The 17,534-nt window shown below is 45.6% G+C and overlaps 1 protein-coding gene and 1 pseudogene across 1 annotated transcript in view; both read left to right on the top strand.

The window, feature by feature from the left end:
- Nucleotides 1-4,130: 4,130 nt before the first annotated feature.
- Nucleotides 4,131-4,860, top strand: LOC110507212 (annotated as a pseudogene).
- Nucleotides 4,861-5,531: 671 nt separating this feature from the next.
- Nucleotides 5,532-17,534, top strand: part of LOC110507979 (ras-related protein Rab-38) — a 30,902-nt gene continuing 18,899 nt past the window's right edge. The window contains exons 1-2 of the mRNA XM_021588406.2: nucleotides 5,532-6,030; nucleotides 11,929-12,209. Coding sequence (XP_021444081.1) covers nucleotides 5,832-6,030; nucleotides 11,929-12,209 — 480 coding nt within the window. The 5' untranslated portion in view covers nucleotides 5,532-5,831. The remainder of the gene's footprint in view (nucleotides 6,031-11,928; nucleotides 12,210-17,534) is intronic.

The following is a 17,534-nucleotide window of genomic DNA, read 5'->3' as shown; positions in this document are numbered from 1 at the left end:
GTAAACATGTTTCCCATGTCAATAAAGTCCCTTTGAATTGACAGGAATGCGAGAGAGCGAGAGAGAGAGAGAGAGAGAGAGGGGGGGGGGGGGGGGGGTGAGAACAAAAACATTGACTACTGTAACACACCAGTAATTATTATCTTCAGATATATACGTAGGAAGTTCTAAATAATAAATCATCACATCCTAATGTCCTAGAGGGATTTACACTGTTATCAAAATGTCCCGCCAGGATGAGCCTACACCAAACACAGCCCTTATTTTAAGTGTTTCTAAAATCCCCTATGGGGAAAATGAATGGTGGAAAAAAAGATTAGAACCATTTCCTTGTTGACCACTAGGTTTTATGGGTATTATGACTTCTGCTGTGTTATTCTACACAGCCCTATCCTATTTAATGGCCAATAAGGCATACATAGCCTAGATAGGTAGCCTAGTGGTTAAGCGTGTTGCGCCAGTAACTGAAAAGTTGCTGGTTTGAATCCCCGAACCGACTAGGTGAAAAATCTGTTGATGTGCCCTTGAGCAAGACACTTACCCCAAAAATCGACTTAAGTACATTTACACCCCTGGGGTTATCTGTAATTTACATTACTATTCATATTTTTGACAACTTTTAATTTTACTTCACTACATTCCTGAAGAAACTATTGTACTTTTTATTCCATACATTTTCCCTGACAACCCAAAGTACTCATTACATTTTGAATGCTTAGCAGGACAGGAAAATGGTCCAATTCACACACTTATCAAGAGAACACGTGGTCATCCCTCCTGCCTCCGGCCTGGCGGACTCACTAAACACAAATGCATCTTTTTTAAATAATGTCTGAGTGTTGGAGTGTGCCCCTGGCTATCAGTACATTTTAAAAACAAGAAAATGGTGCCGTCTGCTTTACTTAATATAAGGAATTAGAAATGATTTATACTTTTACTTTTGATACTTAAGTATATTTTAAACCAAATACTTTTATACTTTTACTCAAGTATTATTTTTACTGGGTAATTTTCTATTAAGGTATCTATACTTTTACTCAGGTATGACAGTTGGGTAATTTTCTATTAAGGTATCTATACTTTTACTCGGGTATGACAGTTGGGTAATGTTCTATTCAGGTATCTATACTTTTACTCATGTATGACAGTTGGGTAATGTTCTATTCAGGTATCTATACTTTTACTCAGGTATGACAGTTGGATCATTTTTCCACCACTGCTAAACCCCAATTGCTCTGGGTAAGAGTACCTGCTAAATCACTCCAATGTAGTGAACACTACAACAATATTATTTTAAAGGTTCATTGGTGAAACTGCACCGCAGTATCCTTTTCACACAAACCTTTAAAAAACAAAACATGTAATTGAGGTTATCTCATTATCCAATAAAACACTGATCTTTCACTGATTAAACACTTCAACAGGCAGCCACACTAGCGTTGCTGATGTGAAGAACAGTGAAATGTGTGTTGTCTTCACAGCTGAAAACCAATTGATGTGACTTGCCTTACCATGGAACATCCCAAAGTCAATTACCGACACTTGCAAAGTTTGCCTTTCCAATTCACGCATCTCGCTAGGCGAGAGGATTTACTCCTCCCAAAATCTGTCCGCGTGAGATAAGCCCTTTGTATGGAGATCTATGAGTGTCAACATACGTTTTACTTTTTTATTTTTTAAGATGTATTTAACTAGGTAAATCAGTTAAAAAACAAATTCTTATTTTACAATAACGGCTAATTTGATCGAATATACGTTTCGTAATGTTTCAGCTGTTACAAATGTACTGACATAAGTGGATTAATGTGTCATTCCGGCAACTGAGAAAAAACTACTTCGTTTTGCCCGTTGTTCACACGCGTATATGCACTCTCATTGGCTCGTATTGTCCCACCTGACCTCACTTGGCTTCGCTCATTGAGGACATGCATTTCAATTGTTAGTTCGGTTCCTCGGCTATCTTGCCAATATAATATATCATATTTGTCTCCTCTCATCTCTGGAAGAAAAAGAACCAGCGAGTCACGTGGAAAACTGCAGTGGGTCATATGACGGAAGTGAACGTACAAGAGTGCAGAGGACACAACACAAACCAGTCCAGCAGGTGAAATATAGCATACCTTTTTCTACTTAGGCTATTGCTCTTGGGCACTCGCTAGTTATCGTAGACTCAAATTTCTGCGTAGTTCTGTAAACAGAAGCGTGGTGTGACGCGATGGTGTGTGTTCCTACTCTGGGTGGAGGGCTCCGGGCTGATACCCCGGCCAACTGCACCTATGAAGATCTGTTGGGTTTCTGGGTGTTCCAGGTATCGGAGGGCTGGCAAGACAAGGACATCAACTGCTCTCTGATGGGTAAGAGATGGAGGGACACTCGCAGCGCGCTGCCTTCTTCCTAGAAATAGGGAAGAATTTAACATTTGTAATCCGGCTATGTAACATACACTTCATTGTTAACTTGACTCGGTATTCGGTAGTCTAATATTGCGTTTGTTTGTAGCCTATTGACTGCCTTTGTTACAATATCATTGATGCAATGTTTGTTACAATTTTCCCCTCTGCCCAATGTTACGTTAGCGATACAGAAGAGCCCCAAAGTTGAATTGATAAGTAATTACCAAAACGTTTGTATGTTGGGTTTAAAGACCGCGTCGATAACGGTGCACCTGGAGAAGCTGTCTGTGGCGGTGGACGACCTGGGAAACACGGGCTTTTTTTTTAACCCTTATCTACAATCAGGGCTTCGAGGTGGTCCTCAACGACTACAAGTGGTTATGCTGATGCAAGTGTTTTATTCAGGGCTACAGTTTAGCTTATACTGGTAACAATACTACGATCTGTCGGTCTGGAAGTTTTTTTGGCAGACATGGAAATGCACTTGTCTTGTGCGCTAAGTTTCAGGCTCATCAGATGCATGGCTGGTAAACCTTGTAATTGTAGTGTTCAAGGTGTAAAAGCCAGCTTTCATCTCAATTACTACATTATTGATACATTCAGGCTTGTGATTCAAATGTTTTTTCTGGGCTGTAATTCCAGCCTATTTCATTCAGGGTAATATTTTGTTTTGCATTCAGTCCTTGTTTGTTTTTTTACATGACTCCCTGTTATTGGATCAGGGGAGTGTTCTTTCTCCTACGTGGTAGAGATGACTTGTCTTGGCACAGTGACATACTGTCCCACTAGATGCTTTCCTCAAAGCCAATTGTTTGTGGCTTTATGAGCCAGTACATGTCTGCTCATTCTTATTGAAAGACTTTATCTGGGTAATGGCTACATTTGCATAAAACATCTAAATTGTTGCACTTTTGCTTTTAAAGATGATGGTGACTAATATTTTTTTTAAATCTTCAACTCGGGCCATGAAGATGACATTCAATATCTTATGTGATGTGATCGGTCTCCACACAACACACACATGCGTGTACACGCAGTGACAATTTCTCCTCTGTTCCAGTACTCTGAGAAGGGCTCGGAGGTAACCAGCTACTGTGACCAGACTCTGCTAGGCTGGGTCCATGATTCTCTGGGGAACAACTGGGCCTGCTTCACAGCCAAGAGGCTAGTTCCAGTACCCCTTCACTCTGTGCACACACACCTCTACTCCCACAATGACCTCCTGTGAGTATTATCATGGGTTTTATAGATGTTTTGAGACACTGTGACTAAGAATAATTATGGTACCCAATAATCCCCTCTGTTTTCACATTGAAGTTCTATAGTTGGCTAGAAGGCAACTTTTCATCCATCGTGCCATTTTTACTGTTGCTCATATTGAAAAGCAAGTGATCTGCTTGGCCTTTATGCTTTCTATTTACATTGGCTGTGGCAATGCTCATGTTTGTCTCACCTAAGTGTGAGTTGGTGTTCTAGTCTGAGAATTGGGGGGCAGGGCTGGGATTCAGGAGTGCTGTTGAAAGGTTAACAGAGGCCTACTGCTGTGTGTGTGTGTGGTTGCTGCCTGGGGCTAAAATAGGTTTACTATGATTCACTGACTGCTTGACTGGGGGTCTGGTTTGTACAGTGGTGATTATAGCCGAGAAGTTTTAGATTGGTTGTGACCGTGCAGGGTTTGACTGCTACTCTGTCGGCTCCAGCTTCGTGTGGTAGCTGCTATTCTTTTCCTCGACGGGCATGTTGGCAGCTCGTGTCAGGATCCAAACAAACAACACCGAGACGCCCATCTTCAATCCACAGCAGGGTATCTCCTGCTCCCAGTACTCACAAGGTAGCACCTATACACGCTGCATAATTGTAATTTAATGATGTGAGTATTTCTCCTGTCTCTAACCCTCACTGCTCTCCCTCTCAGGTTGTGACGGTAGTTTCCCCTACCTCATTGGAATGTACATCCAGGACTTTGGGGTCGTGTTTTCCGTACATTGGGAAGGATTCCCCTTGTGACCTTCCCAATGGCTGTCTCTGCCACTACAGCTACATGGGAGGGTTCTACAGAGGTTGCACTGAGTCTGCCATGATTCTGGAACTGGTCAAGCATGGCCCCATTGAGGTGAGACACACACACACACACACACACGTTGGCTAGTTTGTGTATTGGCTAGCTCTGAGTAATGGCCAGGTGTGTTCCTCACACTGTTTTCCTCCAGGTGTATCCTGACTTCATGCACTATAAGGAGGGTATCTACCACCACACGGGCCTCCATGACTCCTTACAACCCGTTTGAGCTGACCAACCACACGGTGCTGCTGGTGGGCTACAGCCACTGTCACGTGACTGGTCAGAAGTTCTGGGTGGTGAAGAACAGCTGGGGGACAGCGTGGGGCGAGGGGGGCTTCTTCAGGATCTGACGAGTGTGCCATTGAGAGCATCGCCATGGCAGCCAAGCCCATCCCCAAACTTTAGAGGGGAGGTTGTCAAATGTTTGTTTTCCCAATTGGAGGTTAACCTGATACTTTGGCCCCAAGTCTGAAATGGTTTTTGTTTTGAAGTTGAGTTTGTGTAGCTGATAGAAGCTCAATCAAATGGCTGGAACATTGATATAAATAATCACTAACTCAAGCTTTTCAACTTGCTCGCTAGACTCGGCTCCTTGCCAACCAAAGATGCATTATTGGGAATGATGCCTAAAGGGAACCTGCTTTTATCCCCAAAGTAACTGGATTTTGTAGTTCGGCGTCTGATAGGAGGGCAGAGGACCTCAGCTCTTTATCTCAGGGAAGCACAGGGGAGATGACCCTTCCCTGTCATCTCCATATGTCCTCTCTGCTATGTCATCTGTCCTCATCTGTGTGATACATCTCCTGGGAACCTTCAGAAGGGATTGCTGTCTCATCAGTGTAGAAAGGGATACAATGTCAGTGCCTTGATGTTTCTCTCCTTTCAGAAGTGGTTGTGTTAGACATATCTTGTAGTTTTACAATAAGTTCACATGATGCAAAGATTTGTACAGGTTCTGTTTTTAAATAAAACTAATAAAGTTGCTTTCTTTTTTTAAAAACAATTATTAGTGTGTACCCCTTTTCTGACAAATATAATAGGTTTCCCACTGTATGCACAACTCTATGGCTAGAACAATGCAGGTCTTGCAAATCCTTTTCCTGGAGTTGCACAACTAACTCAGATATTTGGAGAGGAACAAACTCAAGGAGAGACTTCAGTCTTCAGATGGGGTAGCCCAGCCCCACGCGCTCACGTCTCTGACCTCGCGCTGAGCCCGGCGAGTCACAAGGTCCCGATGTTCACTTTTCTTCCCCACTTCTCTGGGCGTTCCTTCCGGATCGTTAGCGCGCACCGCTCCTCATTCTCGCGCCTTATCTTCTCCCCCTCTCCCCTCACTGCGTATTAATGCTCTACCGTAGCGCTCCGCGGTCGCCATGCAGAACAACTACAAGGAGCACCTCTATAAGATCCTGGTAATAGGGGACCTGGGGGTGGGGAAGACTAGCATCATCAAGCGCTATGTTCACCAGAACTTCAGCCCCAACTACCGGGCCACGATAGGAGTGGACTTCGCCCTGAAGGTCCTTAATTGGGACCAAGAGACTGTTCGGCTACAGTTATGGGACATAGCAGGTAGGAGACTCATTACGCGTGACAGTAATCAAATGGGAACACAGGCAGGCCCGTTTTGATGTTATGGTATTTGGCCACTTGACGTTCCAGCGTAAGCCGCAGGTAGGGAACTGTAGTGGTCTCAGGTCGGCGGTTCCGTTCACTACATACTAGTTTCTTTGGAGTGGTCATTAGACTATCAAAATGATTGGACTTGTATACTGACGGCCACGTACAGTATCAGACCTACGTATTATCAATGTTTCATAGGCCAACGATTCTGTTCGTGTGCAAATGTTGGGAAGCGTGGACAGTAAGGCCTATACACATACGGTGTTCATCGAACCTCAAGTAAGTGTTGGTTATTGGAGAAATTCCTCTGACGCTCCCTGGCCTGCTGCGTGCGCTCTCCATCTCCAGTCCCATGCGCTCTGGCCTATACTGTACATGCACGCCCGCATGTACAGTCATGTGTCTAGCACTCGTGACGGAGATTTGGGGCTCAGAATGGGCTTATTGTGAATAAGAACCGACAGGATTCTTCTGGGATCAGGAATGCCGTCTCCACCTTCTGCTGTGCAGCCTTTTGTATTCAGATGGCTTAATGCGTTGCTTCATTTAGATGGACATTGTGTACCGTTTTCTCATATCCTTTATTGAAATGGTTGTATTCCCTAATGAGACATTATTGCAACGTCCCAGTCTAAGTGTGGCCTTATGGCCTATGCTAAGAGGTCTCAACCTTCCTGGTACAGGGGTTTTGACTGTTCACCATGCCACTACTTGATCAGAACCATTCAAAGTTTTGGAATGAAACAGAACTAGCAGCATTCTGTGCACCAACAAAAAACGTTGAGCCAGGAGAACTCATGTTGAAGTGGTCAACTTAAATAGAAAATAGGAGTGTGTCATGTGGATGGTTGCTCAGCTGATATTGTCACTTGGTAGGCAGCTGATGTTAATTCAGACTGGAGTTTCTGCCTGGCCTGAACTAGCCTTGCTCCAATAATCATGCCCTGGTAGAATGTCACACCTAGGCCCGATCCCAGATGTACCTGTAGTCTAGACCCTATGTCCTATGGACTTGTGGAGATCTGAGCGTATTTGACAGGTGGAAGATTCAGCATATTGCTTTTACAACTCAAATCCACTCAATCATGTGTAGGGCTCTAGACAGTGGAAACATCCATTTGTCTTGAGTAATAGAAAATGACTCCAGTGAAAGTTACCCAGTAAAATACTACTTGAGAAAGTATTAAACATACTTAAAAAAGCATATATGTAGTCTTTTCAAATTCCTTATATTAAGTAAATTAATGGTATATTATAAAAAAATAAAATAATTGCGGATAGCCAGAGGCACACTCCAAACACTAATGTGTGTTTAGTGAGTCCGCCAGATCAGAAGCGGTAGGGATGACCAGGGATGTTCTCTTGATAAGTGTGAATTAGACCATTTTCCTATCCTGCTCAGGATTCACAATGTAACGATAATGTATGGAGTAAAAAGTAGATTATTTTCTTTAGGAATGTACAAAAGCAAAAGTTGTCAAAAACAAAAATAGAACAGTAATGTACCTCAAACTACATTTTGAATGTCAGCATTCACATTTCAAGACGTGACATGCAAAACATATCTTAACTTGATTGGTGACATGCAAAACATATCTTAACTTGATTGGTGACATGCAAAACATTTTGGGACGATGTCAACAATGAAACTAATGAAACCAAAACCGCAATATAGTTTTTGGGTGGCGTTTTCCTTTAAGTAGTACTTTAAAGTATTTTTTATGAAGTACTTTACACCACTGGATCTAGGGGGGGCATTTGGGATTGGGCCCTATCAAAGACTATGGCATTGAACAAACTGGTAAACAGCTTTGATAATGACTATAGAAGTCAGTGATAATGTCTGAACACACTAAACAGCTTTGATAATGACTATAGAAGTCAGTGATAATGTCTGAACACGGGTAAACAGCTTTGATAATGACTATAGAAGTCAGTGATAATGTCTGAACACACTGGTAAACAGCTTTGATAATGACTATAGAAGTCAGTGATAATGTCTGAACACACGGGTAAACAGCTTTGATAATGACTATAGAGGTCAGTGATAACGTCTACTGGTAAACAGCTTTGATAATGACTATAGAAGTCAGTGATAATGTCTGAACACACGGGTAAACAGCTTTGATAATGCCTATAGAGTCAGTGATGGGAGAGGGAGTCAGAGTAAAACATTCCACGTGTACTTATTACACTGCTTTTAGCAGAGGAATTTACACACACGATGTCCTCTTTCTCGCTCTCTCTCTCTCTGGTGGTCACCATCTCTCCCTCCCCTCTCCCTCTATCTCTATAATAATAGTTTAATAGTTGTCTGTGTGAAATTCCTCATCAGACTCCTTTGTCATGTTAGTTGTGCTGTCTTTGGAAAAACCATTACTACAGGTGCCCCGCATATTGACTCTGTACCGGTACACCCTGTATATAGCCTCCACATTGACTCTGTACTGTAACACCCTGTATATAGTCTCCACATTGACTCTGTACCGTAACACCCTGTATATAGTCTCCACATTGACTCTGTACCGTAACACCCTGTATATAGCCTCCACATTGACTCTGTACCGGTACCCTCTGTATATAGCCTCCACATTGACTCTGTATTGTAACACCCTGTATAAAGCCTCCACATTGACTCTGTACTGGTAGACCCTGTATAAAGCCTCCACATTGACTCTGTACCGTAAAACCCTGTATATAGCCTCCACTCTGACTCTGTACCGTAACACCCTGTATATAGCCTCCACTCTGACTGTACCATAATACCCTGTATATAGCCTCCACACTGACTCTGTACCGTAACACCCTGTATATAGCCTCCACTCTAACTCTGTACCGTAACACCCTGTATATAGCCTCCACATTGACTCTGTACCGTAACACCTTGTATATATCCTCCACAATGACTCTGTACCGTAACACCCTGTATATATCCTCCACATTGACTCTGTACCGTAACACCCTGTATATAGCCTCCACTCTGACTCTGTACCGTAACACCCTGTATATAGCCTCCACTCTGACTCTGTACTGTAACACCCTGTATATAGCCTCCACTCTGACTCTGTACCGTAACACCCTGTATATAGCCTCCACTCTGACTCTGTACCGTAACACCCTGGATATAGCCTCCACTCTGACTCTGTACCGTAACACCCTGTATATATCCTCCACATTGACTCTGTACCGTAACACCCTGTATATAGCCTCCACTCTGACTCTGTACCGTAACACCCTGTATATAGCCTCCACATTGACTCTGTACTGGTAGACCCTGTATATAGCCTCCACATTGACTCTGTACCGTAACACCCTGTATATAGCCTCCACATTGACTCTGTACCGGTACCCCCTGTATATAGCCTCCACTCTGACTCTGTACCGTAACACCCTGTATATATCCTCCACATTGACTCTGTACCGTAACACCCTGTATATAGCCTCCACTCTGACTCTGTACCGTAACACCCTGTATATAGCCTCCACTCTGACTCTGTACCGTAACACCCTGTATATAGCCTCCACTCTGACTCTGTACCGTAACACCCTGTATATAGCCTCCACTCTGACTCTGTACCGTAACACCCTGTATATAGCCTCCACGTTGACTCTGTACCGTAACATCCTGTATATAGCCTCCACTCTGACTCTGTACCGTAACACCCTGTATATAGCCTCCACGTTGACTCTGTACCGTAACACCCTGTATATAGCCTCCACGTTGACTCTGTACCGTAACATCCTGTATATAGCCTCCACTCTGACTCTGTACCGTAACACCCTGTATATAGCCTCCACATTGACTCTGTACTGGTACCCCCTGTATATAGCCTCCACATTGACTCTGTACTGGTACCCCCTGTATATAGCCTCCACATTGACTCTGTACCGTAACACCCTGTATATAGCCTCCACTCTGACTCTGTACCGTAACACCCTGTATATAGCCTCCACGTTGACTCTGTACCGTAACATCCTGTATATAGCCTCCACTCTGACTCTGTACCGTAACACCCTGTATATAGCCTCCACGTTGACTCTGTACCGTAACACCCTGTATATAGCCTCCACGTTGACTCTGTACCGTAACATCCTGTATATAGCCTCCACTCTGACTCTGTACCGTAACACCCTGTATATAGCCTCCACTCTGACTCTGTACCGTAACACCCTGTATATAGCCTCCACTCTGACTCTGTACCGTAACACCCTGTATATAGCCCTGCTACCGTTATTTTACTGTTGCTCTTTAATTATTTATTACTTTTATTTCCTTTTCTTTGTTGGTATTGTTCTTTAAACTGTATAGTTGGTTAAGGGCTTGTAAAGTAAGCATTTCACCTGTTGTATTCGGTGCAGGTGTTAGTTAGATTACTTGTTATTACTGCATTGTCGGAACTAGAAGCACAAGCATTTCGCTACACTCGCATTAACATCTGCTAACCATGTGTATGTGACAAATAAAATTTGATTTGATTTGATTTGAGGTGACAAATAACATTTGATTTGATCTGTGTGTGGCGTGAGATGTACCCTGTTGGTCCACCTTGTCGTATTGTACCGGGAATGGTTTAGGAATCCCCGACTGTGACCAGGACTGTAACCAGGACTGTGTAGTGGACTCTTTGCCCTGAGGCAATAGGTAACTTTCATCTCAGTGGTGTTACCAGGGCTTACGATGTGGTATTAGGGTCAGGGATGGTGTGGCAACATGACAAGCATGTTCTATCACAAGGCCATGGTGTACCGTCTACTACTACTGTCAGTACTAACCAACAACACTGTGTGTGTGTCAGGTCAGGAGGGCTTTGGGAACATGACGAGGGTCTACTACTACTGTCAGTACTAACCAACAACACTGTGTGTGTGTGTCAGGTCAGTAGGGCTTTGGGAACATGACGAGGGTCTACTACTACTGTCAGTACTAACCAACAACACTGTGTGTGTGTGTGTGTGTGTCAGGTCAGGAGGGCTTTGGGAACATGACGAGGGTCTACTACTACTGTCAGTACTAACCAACAACACTGTGTGTGTGTGTGTGTGTCAGGTCAGGAGGGCTTTGGGAACATGACGAGGGTCTACTACTACTGTCAGTACTAACCAACAACACTGTGTGTGTGTGTGTGTCAGGTCAGGAGGGCTTTGGGAACATGACGAGGGTCTACTACTACTGTCAGTACTAACCAACAACACTGTGTGTGTGTCAGGTCAGGAGGGCTTTGGGAACATGACGAGGGTCTACTACTACTGTCAGTACTAACCAACAACACTGTGTGTGTGTGTGTGTGTCAGGTCAGGAGGGCTTTGGGAACATGACGAGGGTCTACTACTACTGTCAGTACTAACCAACAACACTGTGTGTGTGTGTCAGGTCAGGAGGGCTTTGGGAACATGACGAGGGTCTACTACTACTGTCAGTACTAACCAACAACACTGTGTGTGTGTGTCAGGTCAGGAGGGCTTTGGGAACATGACGAGGGTCTACTACTACTGTCAGTACTAACCAACAACACTGTGTGTGTGTGTCAGGTCAGGAGGGCTTTGGGAACATGACGAGGGTCTAATACTACTGTCAGTACTAACCAACAACACTGTGTGTGTGTGTCAGGTCAGGAGGGCTTTGGGAACATGACGAGGGTCTACTACTACTGTCAGTACTAACCAACAACACTGTGTGTGTGTGTCAGGTCAGGAGGGCTTTGGGAACATGACGAGGGTCTACTACTACTGTCAGTACTAACCAACAACACTGTGTGTGTGTGTCAGGTCAGGAGGGCTTTGGGAACATGACGAGGGTCTACTACTACTGTCAGTACTAACCAACAACACTGTGTGTGTGTGTGTCAGGTCAGGAGCGATTTGGGAACATGACGAGGGTCTACTACCGTGAAGCCATGGGGGCGTTCATTGTTTTTGACATGACGCGGCCTTCCTCCTTCGAGGCTGTCACCAAGTGGAAGGAGGACCTGGACTCTAAACTTACACTGGCCAATGGGAAAAATGTGGCCGCTGTGCTATTGGCTAATAAGTGCGACCAGGGGCGGGACGTGCTAACCAACAACGGGATCCAGATGGAGAAGTTCTGTCAGGAGAATGGCTTTGTGGGATGGTACGAGACCTCTGCCAAGGTGAGAATACGCATCCGCACACACACGCAATCACACACACAAAGAAGTAGTTTCATGAAAACTTCTTATCACACCTACACACACTGGCACACACACTCACCTTCCACAGCTGTGGAGTTTCACAGATGAACGAAAAGTGAGCGCAGTCTGTTGGATCAAAGTCAAAACACAGACAGACACACTCGCTCAGACACACTCGCACACACACACACAAAACTCTCCTATCCTGACAACTCGTGTGCCAGTGGAGCTCAAAATTCTGTGAGTCAGAAGAAGGTGAAAGGTCGTTACCGTGGTTTAGAGGTGCCTTTCATGCTGAAAATTTGTACCTGTCCAGACGTTTGTTCAACATATACTTTCACCTTTCCAGTCGGATTGATGAATGGGAGAGGGAGAAGCCATTAGTAAGGGAACTACTCCTTGGAATGGAATGTAGTCTTCAGTCTCTTCACTCAAAAACAAGAGTGATGTAGAGAGTGATGTAGAGAGTGATGTAGAGAGTGATGTAGAGAGTGATGTAGAGAGTGATGTAGAGAGTGATGTAGAGAGTGGTGAAGAGAGTGATTTAGAGAGTGATGAAGAGAGTGATTTAGAGTTGTTTAGAGTGATGTAGAGAGTGGTGAAGAGAGTGATTTAGAGATGTAGAGAGTGATGTAGAGAGTGGTGAAGAGAGATTTAGAGAGTGGTGTAGAGAGTGGTGTAGAGAGTGGTGTAGAGAGTGGTGTAGAGAGTGGTGAAGAGAGTGATGTAGAGTTGTTTAGAGTGATGTAGAGTTGTTTAGAGTGATGTAGAGTGGTGTAGAGTGGTGTAGAGAGTGGTATAGAGAATAAAGAGTGGTGTAGAGAGTGGTGTAGAGAATAAAGAGTGGTGTAGAGAGTGGTGTAGAGAGTGGTGTAGAGAGTGGTGTAGACAGTAGACAGTGGTGTAGAGAATAGAGTGATGTGGATAGTGATGTAGAGAGTGGTGAAGAGAGTGGTGTAGAGAGTGATGTAGAGAGTGATGTAGAGAGTGATGTAGAGAGTGATGTAGAGAGTGATGTAGAGAGTGGTGAAGAGAGTGATGTAGAGTTGTTTAGAGTGATGTAGAGTTGTTTAGAGTGATGTAGAGTTGTTTAGAGAGTGGTGTAGAGAGTGGTGAAGAGAATACAGAGTGGTGTAGAGAGTGGTGTAGAGAATAAAGAGTGGTGTAGAGTGTGGTGTAGAGTGTGGTGTAGAGTGTGGTGTAGACAGTAGACAGTGGTGTAGACAGTAGACAGTGGTGTAGAGAATAGAGTGCTGTGGATAGTGATGTACAGAGTGTTGTAGAGAGTGGTGTAGAAAATAGAGAGTGGTTGAGAGTGATAGTGGTGTAGAGAGTGGTGTCGGTTGTAGAGTGGTGTATGGAGTGATGCGGATTGTAGGGAGTGGTGTAGAGAATAGAGAGTGGTGTAGACATTGGTGTAGAGAATAGAGAGTGGTGTAGAGAATAGATAGTGTTGTAGACAGTGGTGTAGAGAATAGAGTGCTGTGGATAATGATGTACAGAGTGTTATAGAGAGTGGTGTAGATATTAGAGAGTGATAGTGGTGTAGAGTGGTGTAGGTTGTAGAGTAGTGTAGTGTAGAGAATAGAGAGCGATGTATGGAGGGATGTGGATTGTAGAGAGTAGTGTAGACAGTGGTGTAGAGAATATAGTGGTGTAGATAGTAGAGAGTGGTGTTGATAGTAGAAAATAGAGAGTGGATTAGAGTGGTTTAGAGAGTGGTGTAGAGAGTAGACAGTGGTGTAGAGAATAGAGAGTGGTGTAGAGAATAGAGAGTGGTGTAGAGTGGTTTAGAGAGTAGAGAGTGGTGTAGAGAATAGAGAGTGGTGTAGAGTGGTTTAGAGAATAGAGTGGTTTAGAGAGTAGAGTGCTGTAGAGAATAGAGAGTGGTGTAGAGAGTGATAGTGATGTTGAGTGATAGTGACGTAGAGAGTGATATAGAGAGTGATAGTGACGTAGAGAGTGATATAGAGAGTGATAGTGACGTAGAGAGGGATATAGAGAGTGATAGTGACGTAGAGAGTGATATAGAGAGTGATAGTGACGTAGAGAGGGATATAGAGAGTGATAGTGACGTAGAGAGTGATATAGAGAGTGTTAGTGACGTAGAGAGTGATATAGAGAGTGATAGTGACGTAGAGAGTGATAGTGACGTAGAGACTGATATAGAGAGTGATAGTGATGTAGAGAGGGATATAGAGAGTGATAGTGATGTTGAGTGATATAGAGAGTGTTAGTGACGTAGAGAGTGATAGTGACGTAGAGAGTGATATAGAGAGTGATAGTGACGTAGAGAGTGATATAGAGAGTGATAGTGACGTAGAGAGTGATAGTGACGTAGAGAGTGATATAGAGAGTGATAGTGACGTAGAGAGTGATATAGAGAGTGATAGTGACGTAGAGAGGGATATAGAGAGTGATAGTGATGTTGAGTGATATAGAGTGATATATAGACGTGTTAGTGACGTAGAGAGTGATATATAGACGTGTTAGTGACGTAGAGAGGGATATAGAGAGTGATAGTGACGTAGAGAGGGATATAGAGAGTGATAGTGACGTAGAGAGTGATAGTGACGTAGAGAGTGATATAGAGAGTGATAGTGACGTAGAGAGGGATATAGAGAGTGATAGTGACGTAGAGAGGGATATAGAGAGTGATCGTGATGTTGAGAGGGATATAGAGAGTGATAGTGACGTAGAGAGGGATATAGAGAGTGATAGTGACGTAGAGAGTGATAGTGACGTAGAGAGGGATATAGAGAGTGATAGTGATGTTGAGTGATATAGAGTGATATAGAGTGATAGTGACGTAGAGAGGGATATAGAGAGTGACGTAGAGAGGGATATAGAGTTATATAGAGCGTGTTATAGAGAACAGTTAGAAAAGTCCTTGAGCCTTTCAGTAGTTGATGAGTTCTCAAGTCCATCTCCCCAAAGGTTACATTACTACATCCTAGTGGAAATTCAAAAAACAACTTATTTTCTCAGAAAGAGCTTTGTGTGTGTGTGTGTGTGTCATGTGCCTGCTATTAGATAAAGCCCCCATCTGTTACATGAACCCATTCTGAATTGAAGTGTGTGTTTATTTCTGTATTTCTGTATTGTTTGTGGTGATACAAGCCTATTACAGGAGTCTACGAACAAGCTTTTGTTCTGATAATAGGTGATGTGAATGTCACGACTTCCACTGTCGAAAGCTCCTCTTCCTGTTCGGGTGGCGCTCGGCGGTCGTCGTCACCGGTCTACTAACAGATTTCCTCTTCCTGTTCGGGTGGCGCTCAGCGGTCGTCGTCACCGGTCTACTAACAGATTCCCTCTTCCTGTTCGGGCGATGCTCGGCGGTCGTCGTCACCGGTCTACTAACAGATTCCCTCTTCCTGTTCGGGCGGTGCTCGGCGGTCGTCGTCACCGGTCTACTAACAGATTCCCTCTTCCTCTTCCTGTTCGGGTGGCGCTCGGCGGTCGTCACCGGTCTACTAACAGATTCCCTCTTCCTGTTCGGGTGGCGCTCGGCGGTCGTCGTCACCGGTCTACTAACAGATTCCCTCTTCCTGTTCGGGTGGCGCTCGGCGGTCGTCGTCACCGGTCTACTAACAGATTCCCTCTTCCTGTTCGGGTGGCGCTCAGCGGTCGTCGTCACCGGTCTACTAACAGATTCCCTCTTCCTGTTCGGGTGGCGCTCGGCGGTCGTCGTCACCGGTCTACTAACAGATTCCCTTTTCCTCTTCCTGTTCGGGTGGCGCTCGGCGGTCGTCGTCACCGGTCTACTAACAGATTCCCTCTTCCTGTTCAGGTGGCGCTCGGCGGTCGTCGTCACCGGTCTACTAACAGATTCCCTCTTCCTGTTCGGGTGGCGCTCGGCGGTCGTCGTCACCGGTCTACTAACAGATTCCCTCTTCCTGTTCGGGTGGCGCTCAGCGGTCGTCGTCACCGGTCTACTAACAGATTCCCTCTTCCTCTTCCTGTTCGGGTGGCGCTCGGCGGTCGTCGTCACCGGTCTACTAACAGATTCCCTCTTCCTGTTCGGGCGGTGCTCGGCGGTCGTCGTCACCGGTCTACTAACAGATTCCCTCTTCCTGTTCGGGTGGCGCTCGGCGGTCGTCGTCACCGGTCTACTAACAGATTCCCTCTTCCTGTTCGGGTGGCGCTCGGCGGTCGTCGTCACCGGTCTACTAACAGATTCCCTCTTCCTGTTCGGGTGGCGCTCAGCGGTCGTCGTCACCGGTCTACTAACAGATTCCCTCTTCCTGTTCGGGTGGCGCTCGGCGGTCGTCGTCACCGGTCTACTAACAGATTCCCTCTTCCTGTTCGGGTGGCGCTCAGCGGTCGTCGTCACCGGTCTACTAACAGATTCCCTCTTCCTGTTCGGGTGGCGCTCGGCGGTCGTCGTCACCGGTCTACTAACAGATTTCCTCTTCCTGTTCGGGTGGCGCTCAGCGGTCGTCGTCACCGGTCTACTAACAGATTCCCTCTTCCTGTTCGGGTGGCACTCGGCAGTCGTCGTCACCGGTCTACTAACAGATTCCCTCTTCCTGTTCGGGCGGTGCTCGGCGGTCGTCGTCACTGGTCTACTAACAGATTCCCTCTTCCTCTTCCTGTTCGGGTGGCGCTCGGCGGTCGTCACCGGTCTACTAACAGATTCCCTCTTCCTGTTCGGGTGGCGCTCGGCGGTCGTCGTCACCGGTCTACTAACAGATTCCCTCTTCCTGTTCGGGTGGCGCTCGGCGGTCGTCGTCACCGGTCTACTAACAGATTTCCTCTTCCTGTTCGGGTGGCGCTCAGCGGTCGTCGTCACCGGTCTACTAACAGATTCCCTCTTCCTGTTCGGGTGGCGCTCGGCGGTCGTCGTCACCGTTCTACTAACAGATTCCCTCTTCCTCTTCCTGTTCGGGTGGCGCTCGGCGGTCGTCGTCACCGGTCTACTAACAGATTCCCTCTTCCTGTTCGGGTGGCACTCGGCAGTCGTCGTCACCGGTCTACTAACAGATTCCCTCTTCCTGTTCGGGCGGTGCTCGGCGGTCGTCGTCACTGGTCTACTAACAGATTCCCTCTTCCTCTTCCTGTTCGGGTGGTGCTCGGCGGTCGTCACCGGTCTACTAACAGATTCCCTCTTCCTGTTCGGGTGGCGCTCGGCGGTCGTCGTCACCGGTCTACTAACAGATTCCCTCTTCCTGTTCGGGTGGCACTCGGCGGTCGTCGTCACCGGTCTACTAACAGATTCCCTCTTCCTGTTCGGGTGGCACTCGGCGGTCGTCGTCACCGGTCTACTAACAGATTCCCTCTTCCTGTTCGGGTGGCGCTCGG

The sequence above is a fragment of the Oncorhynchus mykiss genome, chromosome 27 (assembly GCF_013265735.2).
Source record: "Oncorhynchus mykiss isolate Arlee chromosome 27, USDA_OmykA_1.1, whole genome shotgun sequence".
NCBI lineage: Eukaryota > Metazoa > Chordata > Actinopteri > Salmoniformes > Salmonidae > Oncorhynchus > Oncorhynchus mykiss.
This window is presented reverse-complemented; position numbering and strand designations above follow the sequence as displayed.